Genomic DNA, 23,306 nt, shown 5'->3' with positions numbered 1-23,306 from the left:
TTGTTTTGTGCCGGTGCTTGTACTAAAGCACCTTAAGCTTGTGTTGTCTTACTTACAAACAATCCTCTGGTAAAGGTAATTATTGTCCTCATTTACCGTATGAGAAACCTGAGGCAAAAAAGGAAAATTACATATCTGAGCTCTTTCAGCTAGTCGGTGGTAAAACTAGAATGTGAGCTAGATTCATCGTCTCATGCCACAGTATGATTAGTTACGTGAAATAATTCTCTACTATACCAGAATATTTAGTTGAGCTTTCCTTTAGGTGGGTATTGCAGTGTCATTAAAAGGGGCATGGGTATTAGAGTGAGGCACATCTGGACTTGAATTCTAACCATGTGACCTCGGGTGGGAGGTCACTTAACCTCTCAGGTCTCAGTCTTTACCTGTAGAGTAAAATACCTGTGCTGTGCGTAGTGAGATTAAGAGAGAATGCATGTTAAGTACCTCACCTTATGCCTAGTACTATGTAGATAGGTGCTCAGTAAATAGGAGTTAGAATCATTATCTGGCAACTCATCCAGCATTTATAATAAATGGGCTGTTTTGTAAGACTTTAGTTTATATACTTTTTCTAGAACACATCAGCGTAACACATAATGTCACCTGCTCTTATCTAAGTCTGGGAGCCTGAGACCTTCACATTTGCTGGTTTCATAAAAAGAAGAATACACCAGCTCTCTTAAAAACAGAAAGATTTTTCATGCTAAGTAAATGGAACTTGGAAAATGTGATTATTTTATTTGTGAAACATCAGCCTCCTTACACTACTGGGGGTAAAAAGAACAGTAGCATTTAAAGAGATTCTGACTCAAATTGTCTGATTTGTTTTACTTAGTATAAAGGAGTAATTTCAACTGGAAATGTTGGGATGATTAATTGTGCTTATCTTTTTCCAAGGTTCTAAGCTCCAAACTCATGCCAACAGCTGATGATGACATGGCAAGAAACTGTGCAAAATCCTTTTGTGAGAACTTCCTCAAAGCAGGAGGTTTGAGGTTAGAGTTTCGATATTATGTTATATGGATTGCAGGAAATGAATCTAGTTATTTTAGTTAATTTCTCCTGCCAAGCCTTGCTTATTCTTACAAGGCATTATGTGAAGCATTATGACAGTTAAAATAAGGAGTGTTGTTTTAGTCTTTGGAATATTTTAACTCATTTTATGACTTTTGATTATTTGGAAAACTGACAGAAGCATGTCTCTTTCCTCTCTGGTAGTGAGGGAAATTCTCGAGTAGAGGAGAGAAGGCTTACTGTTTCTGTTCATTCCCACATCAGTTTGAGATAAGGTGAATCTGATTGTCGGTAATCTATGTTGTGCAAGGCATTAGTGATGGGGGTGCAAAGATATTATCCCTGCCCTTGAGAGCCTCATGGTTTAATAAAGAATAACAAACAGTTATTATAAGTATCAAAACAGAGGCTTATAAAAAGTGCTTTGTGGGGTGGGGAAGAAAGCAGTGGTTAAATGGTTAGATTTGCTTAGGATCGTAAGAGTAGGAAATACTTCCCAGAAAGTGACATTTGAGCTAGAAATTGAGCGATGAGTCGCCATTCCCTAGGTAAATAAGGGGAAAAGGGCACTCTAAGCCAGAGGTGGGGTGGGGATGAGTGAAAGCATCATGGACTGTCTTGGGAAGTACAGTTGCCTAGTGAGGCTAGAGCAAAGGATAAAGGAGAGAAATATGTAAAGAGGGGTCACATTGAGGAATTTCAGCTTTATCTTGAAGACCATGGAAAAACAGGAGGTTTCTAACCCAGGAGTTACCTAGAACAGTTACTCTGGCTACGGTGGAGAAGATGGATAGAAGTGGGAGGGAGAGCCTGCAGGCAGGGAGAACTATAGAGCTATGACTATTCCAGAGGAGAGGTGACCGTTTCTAAATATGGGACAGTGTGGTAGAAGGACATATAAGGTGAAGTAGGCAAGTCTTTATGACTAGATATAGGGTAGGAACATTTATAAAATGGCCTGTGATTTCTAGCTTGGAAGAGTGAGTGAATGGTGAATCTTTAACCCATATGGGAAATAAATATGGAACCAGATGGAGGAAAGTGAGAAAGTCAAGAATTTGGTTGCACACGAGGTCCCTGTGAGTCATGTGAAGAGGATTGTTTGGACATGATGCTCTCGAGAGAAGTGGAGAATGGCACTAGAGGTTCAGGGAGACATCAGTGTGTAAGTAAAGCCTCAGGGCATAAGCAGCTGGCCAAGTGTTGCGTGGCAAGTGTAAGGATGGGAAGCAGAATCAGTAAGTAGAAATCCCTGCTTTATGTTGAGTGAGAAAACGGAGGTGACAGGAGTTTGAAGGGTAGAATAACTGAGGGAAAAGTTTGCTCTTCTGTTTTGATTTTAATTTGTAGAAGACTTGACTCTCATTGTAGGCTGACTAAAAGGGGCCGATGAAAAAGAAAAGAATAAAGATAAAAGAAAGGGGGATGATCAACCGATGGGGCTAAGTTCCACTGCAGTTGGAAGGAGATTTGCTCCAGAAAGAAGTAGGCATGCCATTTCCCCTGGGGGAGGAAGGAGTGAAGACCCACTTGACGTTTGAACAGAGGGTAATTGAAGGAATTTCTGTCTGGAGGCCTTCAGGGGAAGAGAAGTTGGGTGAGACCTTGAGGAGATAAAGGGGGTGGGAAACAGAGAAGTGGAACTAGAAGGTTAAAACTCATTTCAGATCACTCAGCCAGTTACAGAGCTGTGCTAATTAAGGCATTTTACTTCTTGCTTATTTTTGAATGTCAGTTAACGTACGTGCCTGCATTGTTCTAAGCACTGGGAACAGAACAGTGAGTAAATGAAACAAAAATCCATGTCCTCATGAAGCTGACAGTCTGGAACAGAAGACAGACAATAAACGAAGAAGTAAAAGTGTATGTCAGGTGGTGATAAGAGCTGTAGAGAAAAATAAGACAAGGAAGAGTGGATGGAGAGGGTTTGATATCCAGTGGGGTGATCCGGGAAAGCTTCACTGATGGGGTGACATTTTACAAAGACCCAAAGGACGGGAGGGAGCAAGACCTGGAGATACGGGGGAAAGCTGTCCGGAGGAGCATCCAGTGCGAGCCCCTGTGTGGGCGAACCTGGTGCCTGCGAGGCCGGCAGGACCGTGTGGTTTGGGCCAAGTGAGGGGGCAGGGTAGGAAGCATGACGTCACAGAGATACCAGAGGTCCGGTTATGCAGGATCTTACAAGCTACTATGAAGGAAATAGGAAGCCATGGGAGGATTTTGTGCAGAGCAGTTCCATGGTGACCTCCATTTTTAAAGGATCACTCTGGTTGATCTTTTGAGAATAGATTTTGGTGGTGAAACATCAGGAGTAGAATCAGGAAGAACAGTTGGGAAGCTTTTGCAGCAATATAGGTGGTAGTGGATATGAAAAACAAGCTTTGTGGAATACACCAATTCTGGACATGTTTTTGAATTGACAGTTCTACTAGTACCAAGATAGCAGTTGATCGGTGCACTCGAAACCAGTTAGTGAGAAGGAGAACCACCCAGACACTCTGTGTTGGTTGTCTTTTTGGCTAAGGAAGGAGTCTAATTCTAAATGGACGAGGAGGTTTATATGTACTATAGGAAATAATTGTAATAGGAATATGTATGATCCATTTATAGGTAAAGATCTTGTAGAAATTTTAAGTAACTGATAACGTTTATAAACAATCACATTACTTACAGAAGATTTCCTATAAAAGAAATAGAAGTCTTTAATATCTGCCTTTTTTTTTTCTTATCTTTGAAGTTTGGTTGTAAATGTCATGCAGAGGGATTCCATCCCATCAGAAGTAGACTATGAAACAAGGCAGGGAGTTTATTCCATCTGCCTACAACTTGCAAGGTATGTAAATATGTTGTGTTAGTCTCAGAAGGCAATTCTTGACTTTTTCTTCCAAATCCCATCCTTTAAAATAGTATGAAATGACCTTGACTAAGCCTAGCTTTTTGTTTCCTTTTAAGATTTTTACTTGTGGGACAAACATTGCCGACATTATTAGAGGAAGACCTCACCAAGACGGCATAGAAGCACTTACTTCTCGCACCGTTCCGAAATGTCAGCCGGCAGACAAGCAGGCAGATGTCTTTATGTGGTACCCCAGAAAAGTCATCCTACCGACAGCTGTCAGTGTCTGACAGGTCTTCCATTAGGGTTGAGGAAATCATCCCTGCTGCTCGAGTTGCAATACAAGTAAGTGATTTGTGTATTCAAGAAATATTAAGTACCTCTATTTAGAAGGCACTGGTGTGGTATGCAGATATAAAAATTACTGACATGAATATTGCCTTCAAGAAGCTTATGGTGAGTAAGAAAGAGATCACTAGTGCAGAAATAACTGTAATTCAGGTAGAAGACTATCAGATGTTATAAGAGAACTACAAAGGCAAAGCATTCTACAGGCCATGAGAGGAGGTGGAATAAATTATCTTCATGTGTGGCTATCACGGATGATTTTATGTAGGAGGTGGCATTTGAGCTAGGGCCTTCAAGAATAGTAGGGATTCGATATACAGAGATTAGCTTGGAGAGGGGATAGTTGTTCAAGCAAAAGGGAGGGGCGTGAGCAAGTTAGAGAGAAAGCCAGAGCCTGTGTGCGTGGTCACACAGTGGTTCACGATAGGCCAAAACACAGAATGTGGAAGAGGGGAAACTATGAAAACAAATTGGTGATGGGTAATTTGAAGCCAGAACATGGAGAGTAGAGTCTCTGTATTACAAGTAGCAAAGGGTAGTGAAAGTCTTTGAACAGTATGGAAGCATGGAAAAGACTATCTTGTGGATAATCTTAGAAGGAAACGAGTCTCAAAACTGAGACGGTGGGGGGAGGTTATTGAAGTCAGCGGGATGTGTTCAAGTACTACCTTTTCTCACAACACTCTTTACTTCCTTAGACATGGAAGTCAGTGATTTCACGTCTACTGTGGCTTGTTTCATGAGATTGTCCATGGGCTGCAAGCTGCAGGACGGCTTGACCTCGTTGGGAGTAGCCAACCAATTAAAGAAAGTAATTCTCTGTTTCCTGCTGGAATTCGAAACAGGCTCAGCAGTTCAGGTACTGATTAAAAAGGATAAAGTATTAGAATATTGGGCAGGAAGTAGCTGTAAGAATCATCTTTGTATAGGTTGCTCAGAGTCACAGAAAGGAGAAAGCCTTTTCTCATTGTTTTTTTCTTTTTTTTTTTTTGCGGCACGCAGGCCTCTCACTGCTGTGGCCTCTCCTGCCGCGGAGCACAGGCTCCAGATGCGCAGGCCCAGCGGCCACGGCTCACGGGCCCAGCCGCTCTGCGGCACATGGGATCCCCCTGGACCGGGGGCACGAACCCGTGTCCCTGCATCGACAGGCGGACTCTCAACCACTGCGCCACCAGGGAAGCCCTAAACATATTTTTTAATGTTCCAAATGTGTTTTAAGTACAAAGCAATGAGGTTCAAATCAAGTGACTAAGTCTCTCTTGTTTCTTAGCCTAAAGTGTCTTCTTGAACTTGAACTCTTTACTTTCACTTGAGGATTATGGGACTCATTAAAGGATATTATAATCTCAAGGGTCCTGTGGGATCCACAGTAACCTTCTGCTTACCTGTTTCCAGGAAGCAATTGCAGCTCTGGAAGTGAAGGGGACCCGGTAGCCCTGCACGCAGGCATCTGTGTGCGACAACAGTCCGTGTCCACCAAAGACTCACTGATTGCTGGAGAGGCTTTGTCTCTTCTTGTTACGTGCTTGCAGCTTCGGAGCCAACAACTGGGTATGCAGGAGGCTTACTCTTTTAGTAAAAGGCCAGGTTTCTGTTAGGAATTATTTCTATCCCTTCATAGATAAGGTCATGTTAATACAAATGGCAAAGGGGAAAGTTGGCATGTGGAATAGGTAAGAATAGTGCTAGAGTACTTAAATTCTGAACAAGTATTTATTGAGCACCTTCTATATACAGGGTTCCACAGTAGATGTCACAGGGCAGTATGTCTGCTCTCCAGGAGCTTACCATCTAGTGGAGGAATTAAAACAACCCAAAGCTGTATGTCATAAACTGTAGAAGTAGAATTATAGATCAATTCCTAAACTGATGATGACTCCAGTATCAAAAATTATGAAACTTAAGATTTGCCCTTTTGTCTTTATTGTTGGTTTTGGCAGACTAGGGCTGTTGCTAATCATACTTTTAACATTAGACACCTCAGGGCTCAGTCCCTCATCTCTGTCTGCACTCATTCTCGCCACATAATCACATCCACGTTCACAGCCTTAAATTCCCTCTGTGTGCTGATAACACTTAAATTTGACTCTACGGCCTGGACCGCTCCCCTGACTTCTCCACTTAGATATCAGATAGACTTCCCAAACTTAACATGTCTAGAACTGAACTACTGGTCTGGCCCATACCGCCCAAGAGATTTCCCATCTGAATTGATAGCAGTTTTATTCTTGGAGACATCCTTGATTCCTTTTTTTCACACCCTTCTAATCTGTCAGCACATCCTTCTTCAAATTCTATTTAGATTCCACCCCTTAGACCACCTTCACTGTTAGCACCCTCTGACCTGTCATCATCTCTTACTTGGATTATAGCAGTAGTGCCCTGACTAATCTCCCTGCTTCTACCCTTGCAGTTTATTCCTCCACACAGTAACCAGAATGGACCTTCTAAACTGTAAGTCAGATTGTATCACTCCTCTGTTTAAAACCTTGCAGTGGCCTCTCGTTCACACTGAGTGAAAGCCAGGTCTTTCCTAAGGCCTGACACCATCCACCCCCGTGACGCCTGTGTGCCTTCACCTTCCTCCCCGCTCTCCCCTCACGCACCGTGCTTCAGCCACCCTGGCTTCCTGGCTGTTCCCTGACACTCAGGCACATTCCTGCCCGGGACCCTTGCACTGCCTGTTCCTAATTCCTGGTATGTTCTTCCTCTGCCTTTTTTAAAGAAATCGCAACCCTTCTCTCACCCACCATCACCTAAACTCTTTATTATTTTTCTATATCTCTTGTCACTTTATAGCATACAATATAATTTCTCTGCTTACTGTGTTTATTGTCGTTATCCCCTCCCCAACTAGATGGTAAGCTCCGTTAAGAACAGAGACTTCTGTTCATTTTGTTCCCTACTGAATCCTTAGCACCCAAACACTGTGTGATGTGTAGTAGGCCCTCAATAAATACTTATTCAGGGATGAGGTCTTAACAGCTCCACTTTAAAAAATTATACCAACACATCAGAGCCCTATTCTTCACTATTACTACTGATTCAGACTGCCTGTTCATAGAATTGGTGATCATTATGTATTTAGTATAACATCCAAACTCATCATATAAGATGTCAATATAAACATATAGAAAAAGTTAGATGTTTATGGGACAGTTCAGTAATATCAGAAATGATTTACTTTGAGCAGAAATGCTTTTAAAGGCTCATATATGAAAGTAATTCATTATGAAATGCTTTTGAGCGTATACCATACTTTTAGTTCGATTTTCCTGCAATTGTTTAATTATAGAGATTTTTTCAAATCAAGATGAAAAAATTATAACTTCAAGCTTTTTTATCATTTGTAAGTTTATTGTGGGGTACATTTTATAGTTCACAAGTATTGACAGTTTTATCAAGGCAAGACATTCATTCTGTAACTGGTGTGCACACGGCATCATGAAAAATGTCCGGGTGTGAAGATGACCAAGACACAGTCCTGCTTTTGAGCACCTTGGGCTCTCGTGGGATAGATTCAGAGACATGGGTGCAGCTGTGGAGGCACTGAATTTGATTCTGTGTGGAAGAAGAGATGATTTCTAAGATAGTTAAGCTTAAGAAATTATTCAAAATTTTTGAAATTTTGAAAATGCATTTCCTAACTTATTTTCCTCCCCTGCTCCCATTATCTTTATTCTTATTATTAGCATCTTTCTATAACTTGCCCTGTGTTGCTGATTTTATCATTGATATTCTACTTGGATCACCAAGTGCTGAGGTAAGGATTTTTTACTTTATTAAAAGCCCCTTTGGTCCTATTCTGCATGGGCTCTCTGGATACCTGTGACATGGTGGGGAGTATAGAAGGGATGGTGTTTAGTCCTCTCGGGGAATCAGACAAGAGGCCACAGAGCCCTCTGAAAGCAAAGTGACCATTGTACTGTTGCCCTCCTTTCTGTTCCATATTTCACTGAAAGTCAAGAGACTAGTGCTATGATTAACTTGTGTTTGTTTATAAAAAAAAATCTTACAGCCAGTGTTCAGTATCCATAGCTGGCCAAGGCAGCTAGCATTAAGCATCAACAAGTTGGTCAAAATCAAGAAAGACCCAACCTCAAGCCATGAACTTTCATTAGATTTTATAATCCTCATTTTTGTATATGACCTTGAAAGTTAACTTTGAGGCACTTGCAGAAGAGTGTTTTCCTTATTTTCATTTACATTAAATTATAAACCTATTGATGAGAGTACAGTACTAGAATAATTTGGGAAATTAGTTCCCAGACTACACTTGTTTTAAATTAGCCCGAGTTTATTCAGTGTAAACTTTACCATTAAAGATTGAAATACTCAAACCCTTACAGCATCCTTCACAGGTGGACTTTGGAAGAAAATAATTTTTTAAGCAGTCTGTAAGTGTTGGTTGATGTACTTCCTTTGCCACTAAAAATGTAATTTCAGATTCGCCGTGTTGCCTGTGATCAGCTGTATACTCTTAGTCAGACAGATACTTCTGCCCATCCGGATGTGCAAAAGCCAAATCAGTTTCTCCTAGGTGTGATTCTCACTGCTCAGCTGCCTCTCTGGTCCCCAACTAGTATTATGCGAGGAGTCAATCAGAGGTACGTAAAGATGAAAAAGTTCACGTCATACAGAAAGAGAATAATGATTTGTGTACTGCTCCCCCAGAGTCCACAGTGCATGATTGAGATGAAGGACTTTCTCCTTTCCTCTTCCAACATTTGTACCCTGAAAGAGGGCATTTCAGGTTTTCTCCCCATTCAGGACAGAAGAGTTAGAAGAAACATTACCAGGCTTTCTTCCTCTCAAGCACCCCAACTCCCACCTCCACTCCTCTTGGTCCCCCTACCCCAGAGAGAAAGAGGACTCACCTGGTGGTTGAGAAGCTGCATGATTGAAGCCAGATCACTGTGTAAAGGTCGCACTGCCCATGTCCACTTGTACCTCACTTTCTTAGCTCAGCCTGCTTCATAACTCCATATCTAGAGGTACTAGGGTATCCTTCTAGCTTGCCTTCTTGGTTTTATACATGCCTGGGCATGGAAGAAGGCTTGAGGTCCAGGCTCAGAGAATGACTTGAGTAAATCCATTCTGCCTGTCCCATCTTGTCTCCTTAGGCAAGCCTGCATGTAGGGGTGCCCCAGTATAGGCCCAGGCTGGGAGATAGAGATCCCACACTGACCTCAAGTTTAAGCCAGTTTCTCTAATTCAGCGAGCCCTTGCTCTGGGGCTTAGAAGGTGCCACAGAGACTTGTGAAATCAATATGTATATGCTTTACAAATTAGAGCCCTTAGAGGGAAGAAACGTTAGAACTACTCTAAACTCCTAACATATAAGCATCCAAACTTGGGCTTTTTTTTTTTTTTTTAGTGTGGTAACATATACATAACGGAATGTTTAACATTTTTACCATTTTTAAGTGTACAGTTCAGTGGCATTAAGTGTATTTACAATTTTGTGCAACCATCTCCATCATCCATCTCCAAAACTTCTTTAGCATCCTAAACTGAAACTGTGTACCCAGTAAGAAGTCATTAGATAAATGACTGATAAAGTTGACTCCATAAAAATTAAAATTTGCTATGTGGAAAAAAATGCCATAGAGTCAAAAGTCAGTTAAACGGACTAAATAGATTTATAATATATATGACAGATAGAAGGCCAATTTTGCTAATATATGTGAAGAGCTGTTATAAACCACAAAAGACCAATAGCCAAATAGAAAAATGGACAAAGGAAATGAAGAGAGATAGTTCAAAGACAATCATGGAGATGATTTTTTTTTTTCAGATTTGCTAGATTTTTTTTTTTTAACTGCGGCAAAATGTGCATAACATAAAATTTAGCGTTTTAACCATTTTGGGGGTATAACTTAGTGACATTAAGTACATATACATTATTGTGCAATCATCACCACTGTCCATTTCCAGAACTTCTTTGTCATCCCAAACTGAAACTCTGTTCCCATTAAACAGTAACTCCCCATTCATTTCCCTCCTCCCTCAAGGCACTGGCAACCACCGTTCTACTTTGTCTCTATGAATTTGACTATTCTAGGTATCTCGTAAAAGTGGAATCATACAATATTTGTCCTTTGTGTCTAGCTTATTTCACGTAGCATAATATTTTCAGGGTTCATCCATGTTACAGCATGGGTCAGGGTTTCATTTCTATTTAGACTGAATGTATGTATATATCATGCTTTGTTTATCCATTCACCCATAGATGGACATTTGGTTTCCACCTTTTAGCTAGTATGAATAATGCCACTATGAACATGAGTATACAAATACCAATTTGAGTCCTGCTTTCAGTTTTTTGGGGTATATGCCCAGAAGTAGAAATGCTGGGTCATATGGCAATTGTATGCTTGATTTTTCTGAGGAACCACCATACTGTTTCCACAGTGGCTGTACCATTTTACATTCCCACCAGCAATGTGTAAGGGTTCCATATTCTCCACATCCTTGCCAACACTTGTTTTCTGTTTGCTTTTGTTACTAACTATCCTGATGGGTGTGATGTGCATCTCAGGGTTTTGATTTGCATTTCCCTAATGATTAGTGATTTTGAGTATCTCATTTGTGCTTATTTGGCCATTTGTATATCTTCTTTGGAGAAATGTCTATTCAAGTCTTTTCCTCATTTTTTAAAAAAATTTATTTTTATTTTATTTATTTTTTGGCTGCATTGGGTCTTAGTTGCAGCATGCGGGATCTTTCGTTGTGGTGCACAGGCTTCTCTCTAGTTGTGGCATGTGGGTTTTCTCTTTCTAGTTGTGGCATGCAGGCTCCAGAGCGCGTGGGCTCTGTATTTCATGGCACGTGGGCTTAGTTGCCCTGTGGCATGTGGGATCTTAGTTCCCTGACCAGGGATCAAACCCGCATCCCCTGCATTGGAAGACGGATTCTTTACCACTGGACCACCAGGGAAGTCCCCCATTTCCTCATTTTTAAGTTAGGTTATCTGTTTTTTGTTGTTCTTTATATATTTTGGATATTAATCCCTTATTATATACATGATTTGCAAACATTTTCTCCCATTCTGTGGGATTTCTTTCACTCCCTTGATAGTGTCCTGTGATGTGCAAAAAGTATTTAATTTTAATGAAGTCCAGTTTCTCTGTTTTATCTTGTTGCCTGGGCTTTTGGTGTCATATCCAAGAAATCACTGACAGATCTAATGTCAGGAAGTTTCTCCCCTGGTTTTTTTCAGGGTTTTATTGGTTTAGCTGTGAGATTTAGGTTTTTGGTCCACTTTGAGTTGTTTTGTGTATGATGTGAAGTAAGGGTCCAACTTTATTCTTTTCCATGTGGATATACAGTTATCTCAGCACCATTTTTTTCAAGACTGTCCTTTCCCCACTGAATGGTTTTGACATTTCTGTTGAAAATCATTTGAAAAAAATATATATATATATATATATATATATTATATATTTACACACATACATAGATGCATGCATACATGTTTATTTCTGAGCTCTTTATTCCTATTCCTTGATCTATATGTCTGGCTTTATGCCAGTACCTCCCTGTTTTGATTGCTGTAGCATTGTAGCAAGCTTGAGGTCAGGAAGTGTGAGTCCTCCAATTTTGTTCTTCTCTCTCAGAATTGTTTTGGCTCTTTGGGGGTCCCCTTGAGATTCCATATGAATTTCAGGATGGGTTTTTCTGTTTCTGTGAAAGACATCATTGATATTTTAATGGAGATTGCATTGAATCTGTAGATCATTTTGGATATTGGCATCTTAACAAGATTTAGTCTTCTGATCCACAAGCATAAGATATCTTTAGATTTATTTAAGTCTTCTTTCATTTCTTTCAGCATTGTTTGTAGTTTTCCCTGTACAAGTCTTTTGCTTCCTTGGTTTAGTTGATTCCTAAGTATTTTATTCTTTTTGTTGCTATTATAAGTGGAATTGTTGTCTTTCTTTTTTCATATTCTTTGTTCATTGTTAGTATATAGAAATGAAACTGATTTTTATGTACAGATTTTTTATCTTTGTAACTTTGCTGAATTCATTTATTGTAACAGTTTTTTTTGTGAACTCTTTAGGGTTTTCCATATATAAAATCATGTCATCTGCAAACAGATCATTTTATTTCTGTCTTTCCAATTTAGATGTCTTTTATTTCTTATTCTTGCCTAATTGCTCTGCTTAGAACTTTTAATACTATGTTAAATAGAAGTAGTGAAAGTAGGCATCCTTGTTCCTGATTGTGGGGGAAAGCTTCCAGTCTTTCACCATTGAGCATGATAGTATCTGTGGGGCTTTCATATATGGCCTTTATTGGATTGAGGTAGTTTTCTTACTCTCCTGGTTTGTTTAGTGTTTTATCATGAAAGGGCATTAAATTTTGTCAATTTTTTTTACCTATGTCAGTTGAGGTGATCATGGGTTTTTCTCCTTCATTCTGTTAATGTAGTATATTCATTGATTGATTTTCGTATTTTGAATCATCCTTGCATTCCAGGTATCAGTCTCACTTGTTCATGGTGTTAAATCCTTTAAATGTACTGTTGAGTTAGGTTTGCTGGAAGTGTACCCTCCTCTTCAGTTTTTTGGAAAGAGTTTGAGAAGGGTTGGTATTGATTCTTCTTTAACTGTTGGGTAATATTCACCAGTGAAGCCATCTGGTCCAGGGCTTTTCTTTGTTGGGAGGTTTTTGATTGATTCAATCTTCTTGCTAGTGATAGCAAGCAATCACTATTTCTTCCTGATTTAATCTTCCAAAGTGTTATGTTTCTAGGAATTTGTCCATTTCGTCTGGGATATCCAATTTGTTTGGTGTACACTTGCTCATATACTATCTTATAAATTGGCAGTAGTGTCCTCACTCATTTCTGATTTTATTAATTTGAGTCTTCTCTCTTTTTTTCAGTCATTTTGTTAATCTTTTTGAAGAACCAGCTTTTGCTTTTGTAGATTTTGTGTATCGTGTTCCTATTCTCTATTTATCTTCACTCTAATTCTTAATATTTTCTTCCTTCTACTAGCTTTAGATTTGATTTGTTCTTCTTTTCCTAGTCCCTTAAGGTGTAAAATTAGGTTGTTGATTTGAGATCATTCTTCCTTTTTAATATAAGCACATACAGGAATAAACTTCCCTAGTAGCACTGTTTTCAAAAGCTACATCCCATAACTTTTGGTATGTTGTGTTTTCATTTTTATTTGTCACAAGATCTTTTCTAATTTTCCTTGTGATTTCTTCTCCAATCTGTCCCTGACTTTTTTTTTAAATACCTATATTTTCTAATTGTAAGTTATATAATCTTCAGAATTTTTTTGAAGTGAGTTATATTATCAGTTTGCAAGTCTTCATTTCAGGATTAAATGTTTGTTTCAACCTTGATTATGTTCTCACACACTCTCATATATGGAGGTTCCTGGCCCACATGTCTAAGTCTCAACTTAAATATTATTTTGAAGCATCTAGCCTATTTTAATGTTATAAATTTATAAATAACAAAAGAAGTTAAGATTTTTGTTTCTGAGATGAGATCATTGTGAGTGATTTATAAAACTTAAAAATTTAACTAAAACTTACAATTAGTTTAACTAAAACTTGCAAACCTGCAGTTGACCATTAAGATTTAACCTAAATTAGATAGACATTAGCTGTACAAACTTGCAGTTGACCATTAAGATTTAACCTAAATTAGATAGACATTAGCTGTGTATTTCTGGTCATGAAAAGTAAGTCTTTAGTGATGTAAAGCCAGAATTTCAGGGAATGATTTTTCCCTGATAAAGGCATGTGGATTAAAAGTTATAGAAACTTCTTTTTTTGCCCTTGTACATTTTTTACTTTAGTATTCCAATTTTTCCTAGCTAAAGTTTCCTAAAATCAGATAATCCTTTTATTAACTAGTTAGATCAGTGATTCTTTAGTTTAAATGTGTAAGCCATTTTTTAAGTAGTAAGCTGTTGTGCTTCTACTTGTTGTAAGAGTCAGATTATTTAACATAACTAACCATTAACAGTTTGATTTGTTATTAAGTTCCTCTAAACTTTGGGAAAGAAACAGAAAGCATTAAATGAATTTTTTAACATACACTCTCAGAGAAGCTCTTGAATGTAAAGCATTTAATTTTACACAATATTGGGTCTTTTAATTATGTGTTTTTATAATTTGAAAATTGCATTTCACAACTTTTTAATGCCCAAGTTTGGTACATATTTTCCCATAATAATAGTAGTGATGATAATTGCAGTTATCACGAGCTGATTATGTGCCACACAGTATGCTAAATTCTTTGCATACATTTATCATTTAATCCTCACAATGGCCAAATGAGTTTGGCAGTTTTATTATCCCCACTTTTTTAATAATCGTAGTTCTTGGTTCATTATGTAGTCTCATCATTAGTGCATTCTTGAGCCCTTTATGTTTGTGTATATGTGTGCACATTTATTTCTAATGCTCTAGTAAGCATTTTAGAAATCAGAAAACTGAGACAACTGAAATAAATTGTCCCTGGACACCCAGCTGTAAGTAGTGGAGCCAGGATTAAAAGTAAGGTCCGCCTGACTTTAAAACCTGTGCTCTTCACTTCTGTAATTGCAGAAAAAGCTTCATTGATCATCCTAGATAAAAGAATTTACTTTTTTCTTATTTTATCCACTTCATTTTGCTTCTTAGCACTTATCACCAATTGACATATGTATGTATTTTTCATCTGTTGTCTGTCTCCTTTGTTCACTGTTCCCCTAAAACAGTTCCAAGCATATAGTAGGTGCTTAGTGTGTATCAGTTGATATTTGAACAAATTAATCAATGCATTATGTATGCAGTCACTGTGTACATCATTACATAATGTGATAGATTTAGTAAGTTTTCTCTCTTTACACTATTATTCCTACACTGTATCTGTATAAGTAAAATCACTAGTGTGTGTCTTGCTAAAATACTGAAGTTGAATTGATGTAGTTATTTTATGCTTAGGAAAATTCTCTTATTCAGTTGTTTTATGAACTTATTCTTACAAGGAAAATATTTTTTTATTCTCAAATCAGCCTTTTTTTAATAACTGAAATCTGTTTTTTAGACTGTTATCCCAGTGCATGGAGTATTTTGATCTGAGGTGCCAATTATTAGATGATCTGACAAGTAAGTAGATGTCTAACTTTGATTTATGTTGGGGGAGGGGTTGGGAAGGACTAGAAAAGAAAGACAGACATTTCTAAATCTGACTTAATGTATCTCAGATATAAATAACATTAAAATTATTGTTTGAAGTTGAATTTTATTTTCTTGGAAATAGCATGTAAACCCATGTACCAGGTATCTCTTCTGCTATTATATACCCAACCATTAATGTGTTAGAAGATTTGTTGATTTTAAAAATTGTCAAAGGCTCATATTTTAATTACACTGATACAGAACTATTAAGAAGAGTCTTTCCGTTATAGTCAATTCTGACAGTTTTGAAGGTTTGAAGGAAAGAGGGAATCTGCTGAGATATGTTGATAGTAATAGAAGTGAGTGATAGAAGTCAGGTAATTGTTTAGTGTTAGGTGTTTGCAATATCATTGTTACAAACTCTTTTGTTAGAGTGTTTAGATTTTAATCATCTGTACTTACTCTTATATAATGCAAAGGTTTGTTGGAGTCCTCTATGCAAATTTCAGTTGTTCCAGTCAAGAGTTCGTTAGTTTATTCCTTGTTCTTTACACAAAGTTTATAGGAAAGATTTGCTTCTGCCTATAGGAAATAAATAAAATGAAAGTCGGGATCAACAAAAATGTTAATTGGAAAAGAATGTCAAGACCAGGAGGTAAAAAAAAAAAAAAAAAAAAACCTGTGTATGTGCAGGCTGAAAAGCCCCACACAGTCAGAATGAGGTTTTGAGGAGGACCAAGGTAAAAAGGAAACCTCATTTGTTTGTTTGTTCTCAGTACCCTAGAGGAAGAAACAGAATGGCTTCTCAAAAGAAACAGATCTTTTCCCCAGCACTCAAACCTAAAAGAAACTTCACACAAAGGTCTTCATGTAATGGACACATAAAGACAGTGACTAAGAAGCCTCACCAGCATCTCTAAGGCAGATGCCTTCCTGGGTTTCATAAGTGTCTCTCAAAAGCTGAGGACGTGGTGCTCTGAGCAGGGCAGTGAAATTGGTTTTGTTGGAGCCTGAGATGATACAGTCTGTGTGTCTTGATTCAGGGATGAGACCTGTACTATCTAGAGCGGTGGATGGGCTACATGTCCATCTAACAGCCTAGCCTAGGACTGCATTTTTCAACTAGGCTTTCAGTGTTAAGTTGGGCAGCAGCCAGCGAAGGTTTGTTCTCTGGCTTGGACTTCGAGACGGTATTCTGCTTTGCTGCTTGAGAACTGGACTCATGAGTTGTATGAGACACATACATCCTCAGAATGCATGAACAAGTTATTAGTGTAGGCCTTTGCTGTGCCATTGAGCCATAAGTAAGGGATCCAAGATCCCTTAATGGGATGTTGAGGGCAGGGAGGGAATACGTCTTGAAACAAGCAATATCTGCCATTTTTGGAGCATTTTCTGTATGCCAGTGCCTATACTAGACACTGTATACACAGCACCCTGCAGCGTAGGTGTTAGCCCCATTTCATAAATGAGGAAACAAGGATGCACAGTGTCGCCTGAAGTATCCCTTTCCACCTCACTCTGTGGGGCCTTGCCTGCCTGTGCCTGCAGTGCGGTGGGAAGAGAGCATGATTACTCCTGCTCTCCTCCCTAATCCCCGCTTCCAACATGGAATCTTGTTTTCAATCCTTGTTGGGAGGGGAAAGTGGAATACATAATACAAAAGAGTGGTTCTCTGGAGGTTGGCCCATCATCCGGAAACATGGATTCTGCTGCTGCGCTGCGGACCCCTCTCTCCCTCACAGGGCTCCCCCCTCCCTTGGCATAGGTAACACGGTGGGAATGATGGCTCTCCTCTCACCCCTCGACCCCTTCCTTCTCTAGAAGGGTTTCTTCCCTGGGACATCTGCTAACACCACCAAACAGGAGCTTCTTCGGAACAAGGAGTCTCCCTTTCATCTTGTACCCCCAGCGTCAGCACCGTGACCTGCACAGAGGAGGCACTCAGTACCGTGTGATTTGTGACAGAGGGAGGGAGGGAGGGAAGGAACGGACGTGTGTGAGCCTTCATAGTCCTGTGGGCAGCTGCTGTTCATTAATGACAGTTTTTTTTAATCTGTGAAGTAGAAGATTGAGACTTGTCTCTGCTTACTTTAATTCAGGATTTTGACTCCATGAAAAGAAATCCTTCTTTCTTCAGGATGAGAGGTCATTTTGTTTTGTTTTTCCATCTTAGCTTCAGAAATGGAGCAGTTAAGAATCAGCCCAGCTACCATGCTCGAAGATGAGATTACTTGGCTGGATAACTTTGAACCTAATCGCACAGCTGAATGTGAGACCAGTGAAGCAGATAACATCTTATTGGCAGGACACTTACGGCTCATCAAGACCCTTCTTTCACTCTGTGGGGCAGAAAAGGAAATGCTTGGTAATTATTACTTCATCTTATCATGTGATAGAGTACCTCATTTCTCAGTTATTGCCATAGTGTTTTGTGAAATTGGGAAAATAAGATAGGTGCTAAATGTTCCGTAGAAAATTGACCCTCAGACAGTAGGGTATTGTCTGGAATTTTAGTGGCTAACAAATTTAAGGTGTATTTTATCTATGTCATTAAACCATATAGAGAATTTTATAGCGTTCAAAATAGTTGGCTCACATAACTTAGCAACAAATAAAAATTATAAATCAAAGTAGGTTTTTGTCTTCTCTTTTTACTGTTACATACTTTATAAAATACAGTCCGTTGTATGTCTTACCTCTTTTAAGGATAATTCTTGTCTGGAGAGGCAGCCCCCAACCACCACCCCTGGATGGTGGGACACACATATAATTTGTTAAACCATATTTGGTATTATAAATTATATTCAGAAGACAAATCAGAATGTTAATTATCACTTTTATCACACAAACTGAGTTCTATAAAAATCTTGGCTATTGGGGATACATAGAAAAGAGTGATTCTAAACCAGGGTGAGATGGGTACATCATTTTTTTTTTTTTGTGGTACGTGGGCCTCTCACTGTTGTGGCCTCTCCTGTTGCGGAGCACAGGCTCTGGACGCACAGGCCCAGCGGCCATGGCTCACGGGCCCAGCCGCTCCGCGGCATGTGGGATCTTCCCGGACCGGGGCACGAACCCGCGTCGCCTGCATCGGCGGGCGGACTCTCAACCACTGCGCCAACTGGGAAGCCCGGGCACATCATTTTTACCTAAAGATTTTTAAAGTTTTAAAAACTTTTATTTGGATTCCCCTATGCCCAAAGTAAAAGTTAATTATTCACTCAAACCGTCTGCCTTGTGATGTTCTTGGCATTTGTGTTTCTAAAGTGAAAGTTTAACTCCTTTCACTCTATTTTAAGCTCATAAAGGAAGGTTCCTTCGCTTGTCTATCTTTGCATCCTGTCCCGACTCTCCCACCCATCCCCACTCCTCTGCCCCACAGATCTTTGCCATGTATTATAAGAGCTCAAAAAATGAGCGTCAAGTTAAATTGAATGCCTTGCCTTTGGGTGGCCTCAGGTGCCTTTGCTGCTCTGATATGAAAGTGCAAGACAAGATCTTTGAATTAAAATATGTGTTCATCCTCAACATGAATATTATGCTCTATTCCAGGTTCATCACTCATTAAACCATTATTAGATGACTTCCTTTTCCGAGCTTCTAGAATTATTTTAAATAGTCATTCTCCAGCTGGCAGTGCCGCCATCAGTCAACAGGACTTTCATCCAAAGTATGGAAAATGCACGTTGTGTTCAGTTTTGGTAAAAATTCTAATTCGAAACTTTAGTCCAAAAAAGATTTTCTTAACTTGGAGTTTGTCTTCCATCGTGTGAGTGTGTGTAGCTTGTAAGACATTATCCACTGTATAAAGAAATGCATGTGAGGGGGCTTAGGATAAAGCCTGCCTGGCACATAGTGATTGCTGAGCTGGTACTATTATTATCATCAAGATGGAAGAATAAGTAATAATGTGGTTAACTTGGTCAGTAACAAATTCCAGAAGAAACGGAGGTTGTAAGAATTGCTTCCGAAGTAAAGATAAACAGGCTCTGAGTCTTGAGGGTTTCTTTCTGCTAGGAGAAAAGCATAGGTGCTTTAGTGCATGAACCTTGTGATTTGCTGAGCATTGACTGTGTCCTTATAATTAAAACTGCTAGTGATTTATTAGTGGTAAATCACTAGCGGTGATAATTAGTGGTAATTTTAGAGTCAAATTTTATATTAGTTTTTATGGGTAGAAAGATGAAAGATCTTTTGTAATGTTGACCCTTCGTGGGTGATGTTTGTACTCTTAGAAATAGGAAGAGGCAGCTACAAGCTGCCATCTTATTTACTCTGAATCTAACTTAACCTCATTCTTTTCTCACGAAAACCAGAGTTAATTGAGTAATCCTGAAGAAACTGAGGATTTGGTATTTAACCAGTGAAAAAAATTCCCATACAATTTCAGTGGTTATTGAAATGGGCAAGGCATAATAAGCAGTATTTTATGGAATCTTAAGAGGTATCTTACCATGTGTGAATATTTCTCTATCTAGAGATTCCTTATTAGCAAAATCTGTTTTAGGTAGTAAACCTTCATTAAAACTCTTGGGGTGTCCCTCACACTGTCATTCCCATCCTTACCTCTGCCCCAGTCTTGTTCTGGAAGATTTGGTGCTAGCTCTGCAGGAGTCTTTTATTAAAGCAGTAGAAACACATGAGTATTTCAGTTTTCAGTGAACAGAGAAAATAAATTTTCAGCAGTTTTACTGAAATTTTTTTCATGAATTCTTCCATTTGTAATTATTAAAAGTAATACATCCGTCAACGAGGAGTTGTGTCTTTTTTTACTCATATACAGTGCCTTGAATAGAAAAGGAAACATTTTGTTTCATCCAGTGTACTGAATGGTGTTCATTTATCACAGTGACTCCCAGCCTTTTCCCACCTAAACACGAAAACCAGAAAGAGATTTAAAATACACAGAAAGTCTTTTCACAAATAATGCTATTCTTATATCACACCAACAAAAGAACTTCTTATAATGTTTAACCTGTATATATGGTACCTTCTATTCATTCTTTACCTGTCCCTTGCAACCCAGCAATGCAGGTAAGAAGCAAAGGACAGTGCCAGCTCCATGGCTCTTGTCCTCAGTGCCTGATGCAGTTCTGATCTCCATGCCCTTCAACCCCCTCTTAAACACATCTCCCACACTCCACTCCATAAGTGTTTCTCTCAAAGGTTGGATGTCCTCTTTTCTGTGTATCCTTCCTAACCTGTGATCTCCTAACAAATGCAAGGTTGGCTTAGGTGACTGAGAAATTACTGTCCATCCCCTAAATGATTTCTGCTAAAGGTGAGCAGCAAAGAAGCCTTCGGTGTCCTGCAGAATGCTTGCTAGTTATCGCTCATTGTCACTTTAAACAAATTGACTTGGCAAACTATTTCTGTCTCCACGTTTTCATAGATAGAAAGTTGATTAGTGTCCTTGAAGAATTTTTTATCTGCAGGTGCACAGCAAATGTTTATGGGCATCTGTTCTGATTTGTATAGCTTTCTGCCATGTAGATATTTGAATTTCAGGGCAGTATCTACAAAAACCTTTCTTTCTACCTACTTTAATTGAAAGATAGTTATTTCCATGTTGTGTTTTTGGTAAAGTTTTCAGACTCTCTGTTCTCTATTCTTGCTGATCCATCCCTTAGATAATAATCTGGAGTCATAATTGAAAGATTTGCTACTCTATCATCAGGCCAAGAAGATACTTAGCTCTAAACCATAATCATCCCGCCTGTATTCATGGTCTCTTCCTTTGTTAAGTAAGCACCTCCCACTAGATTACTAGGTTGTGCCATCAGACCTGACTTGACCCTGTTTTAGGAATTGCAGCTCTTATATTTTCATTTCAAATGTTGATTTAGTTTAATGAGCGACGTAAGTAAGTATTCACTGTTGAAATTGACTCGTGTCGTTTGTTTTTAGATGTAGTACAGTGAATAGCCGATTGGCAGCCTACGAAGTCCTTGTAATGCTGGCTGATAGCTCACCTTCAAATCTTCAGATTATTACAAAAGAACTACTTTCTATGCATCATCAACCTGATCCTGCTCTTACCAAGGAGTTTGATGTAAGTTTTCTAGACCTCAATGCACTTAATTTTTTTTAGAATGCTCTCTTAAACATAGTATTTTAAAACTATGTTTGCATTATCCTAGTCACAAAGAAAGTCAGTGTTATTCTTTTGCTTATCAAATTCACGTACTCAAATCAACTATAATCTAGTGTATTACACTAATACACTGTAATATATTACTAAATGGTACCCTTTTGATTAAAGAAGAGGAGAGATTTTCAAGTCAGTTGATAATTACTCTCAGTAAAAAGTAGCATTTGAATCTATTTTTTGAGGAACTATGCATGGCACAGTGCCAGGCACTAGAGCTACAAATTCCAGAAACCATTGGTTCTGTCACAGTATAGTCTATGTTCACTTAAATTCAACTAAGATTTATTGAGTTTACTATGCGCTAAGGTGTTGTTGGCTTTTGGAGCTCAGAAATGAAGATAGAACCCAGCACTAAGATTGAGGTATGTCCTGAATGCTCTACTAACAGAGAGACACTTCAACACCAGATGGTGGTGTTTTAGAAAAAGCTTCTTAGAAATGATGGAATTTAAAATAGAGCCCTTAAGAGTGATGAGCCAATTGAAGCAAGGTGGGAAGGTCATTCCATACATGAGAAGCCACGGACAGCTTTGTATATGTTGGGATCTGCAAGAGGGGAACGAGCTGCAGATGCCCTGGAATACCAGACCAGGAGTGGGAGGACACTTTTAAAGCATTCTCCACTAACGTCATAAAGAGGCAGTCTCATCCCTTTGGATGCCTGAGCTGAGTACTATGGAACATACAAGTTAGGCAGGAAAAGAAGTGAGAACAGGTGTTCTAAGTAGAGGAAAGAGCACTTGCAAAGTGGAATGTGAAAGCGTAAATTGGGAACTATTTTGGTATGAACTGTTCAGTTTATAATGCTTACTTTATGCTATGCTTTAAGTTTTACATGCATTTATTTAATAATCAGATTAAAATGACAATCTTATTTTAATAAGTCAGGGATTATATCAGCATAGTGAACATATTTGTCATATAAATACTTACATTTTTAGCACTGTTATGAACCAGTTTTTCTTATTTTATACTTTTTTTTTTAGTCTGTGCTTTGGACTACAAATAAATTACACTGTTAATTAGATCTTAGAAATCACGCTGCTCTAAGTGCATGTTGAATGTTAATGAAAAGTATGTGATATTTAGCAATTCCTTTCAGTCCAGAAGACCTCCAGGGTTTTGTCAATTGGTTAGTTATTACATGGTTACACATACTTGATATATGCAGGTAACATGATTCTGGTCATAGGATTAGAACCGAGATTCTGCTGTAATAGCATTTCAGAGTGTGTCATTACAATATCCATTGAAGTGCCATGTTGAACTTGTAACCAAGATGCCTTTTCTAGATGATTTCTACCTAGAAAAATACTGTCCTGGAACCTACATTGTTACAGATCATCCTTAAGTGAAATGCTAGGGTGTTTACATACTTACTTAATGGCATGCTTATTAGAGGAAGTTCAATAGAAGAATATTACCTTCTCAAAAAAGGAAGGGAAGGGGCTTCCCTGGTGGCACAGTGGTTGAGAGTCCGCCTGCCGATGCAGGGGACGCGGGTTCGTGCCCCGGTCCAGGAAGATCCCACGTGCCGCGGAGCAGCTGGGCCCGTGAACCATGGCCGCTGAGCCTGTGCGTCCGGAGCCTGTGCTCCACAACGGGAGAGGCCACAACAGTGAGAGACCCACATACTACAAAAAAAAAAAAAAAAAAAGGTAGGGAAGGAATATGAGCCTTCCTTGACTATCCAGACAGATTAGGATTCTTATAGTAAACACTTCATAGAACCCTTCCTACTTTTCAGATTACTACCTCAGTTTGTAAATATATATCAGTATTTTTACTTAATTAATATATACCCTACTATAATGTAAG

The 23,306-nt window shown here is 38.8% G+C and overlaps 1 protein-coding gene across 1 annotated transcript in view; it reads left to right on the top strand.

The window, feature by feature from the left end:
• USP24 (ubiquitin specific peptidase 24) overlaps positions 1-23,306 on the top strand; it is a 150,196-nt gene that overhangs the window by 88,116 nt on the left and 38,774 nt on the right. Inside the window, 12 exon segments of the mRNA XM_032626396.1 lie at positions 901-998; positions 3,755-3,850; positions 3,970-4,202; positions 4,900-4,961; positions 4,964-5,060; positions 5,597-5,752; positions 7,894-7,964; positions 8,648-8,808; positions 15,261-15,322; positions 17,511-17,702; positions 18,890-19,007; positions 21,245-21,389. Of these exon segments, the coding sequence (XP_032482287.1) occupies positions 901-998; positions 3,755-3,850; positions 3,970-4,202; positions 4,900-4,961; positions 4,964-5,060; positions 5,597-5,752; positions 7,894-7,964; positions 8,648-8,808; positions 15,261-15,322; positions 17,511-17,702; positions 18,890-19,007; positions 21,245-21,389 (1,491 nt within the window).

Source organism: Phocoena sinus, chromosome 1 (assembly GCF_008692025.1).
Source record: "Phocoena sinus isolate mPhoSin1 chromosome 1, mPhoSin1.pri, whole genome shotgun sequence".
In the NCBI taxonomy this organism is placed as follows: Eukaryota; Metazoa; Chordata; class Mammalia; order Artiodactyla; family Phocoenidae; genus Phocoena; species Phocoena sinus.
Note: the sequence above shows the minus strand (reverse complement) of the source record. Positions and strands in the feature narration are given on the sequence as shown.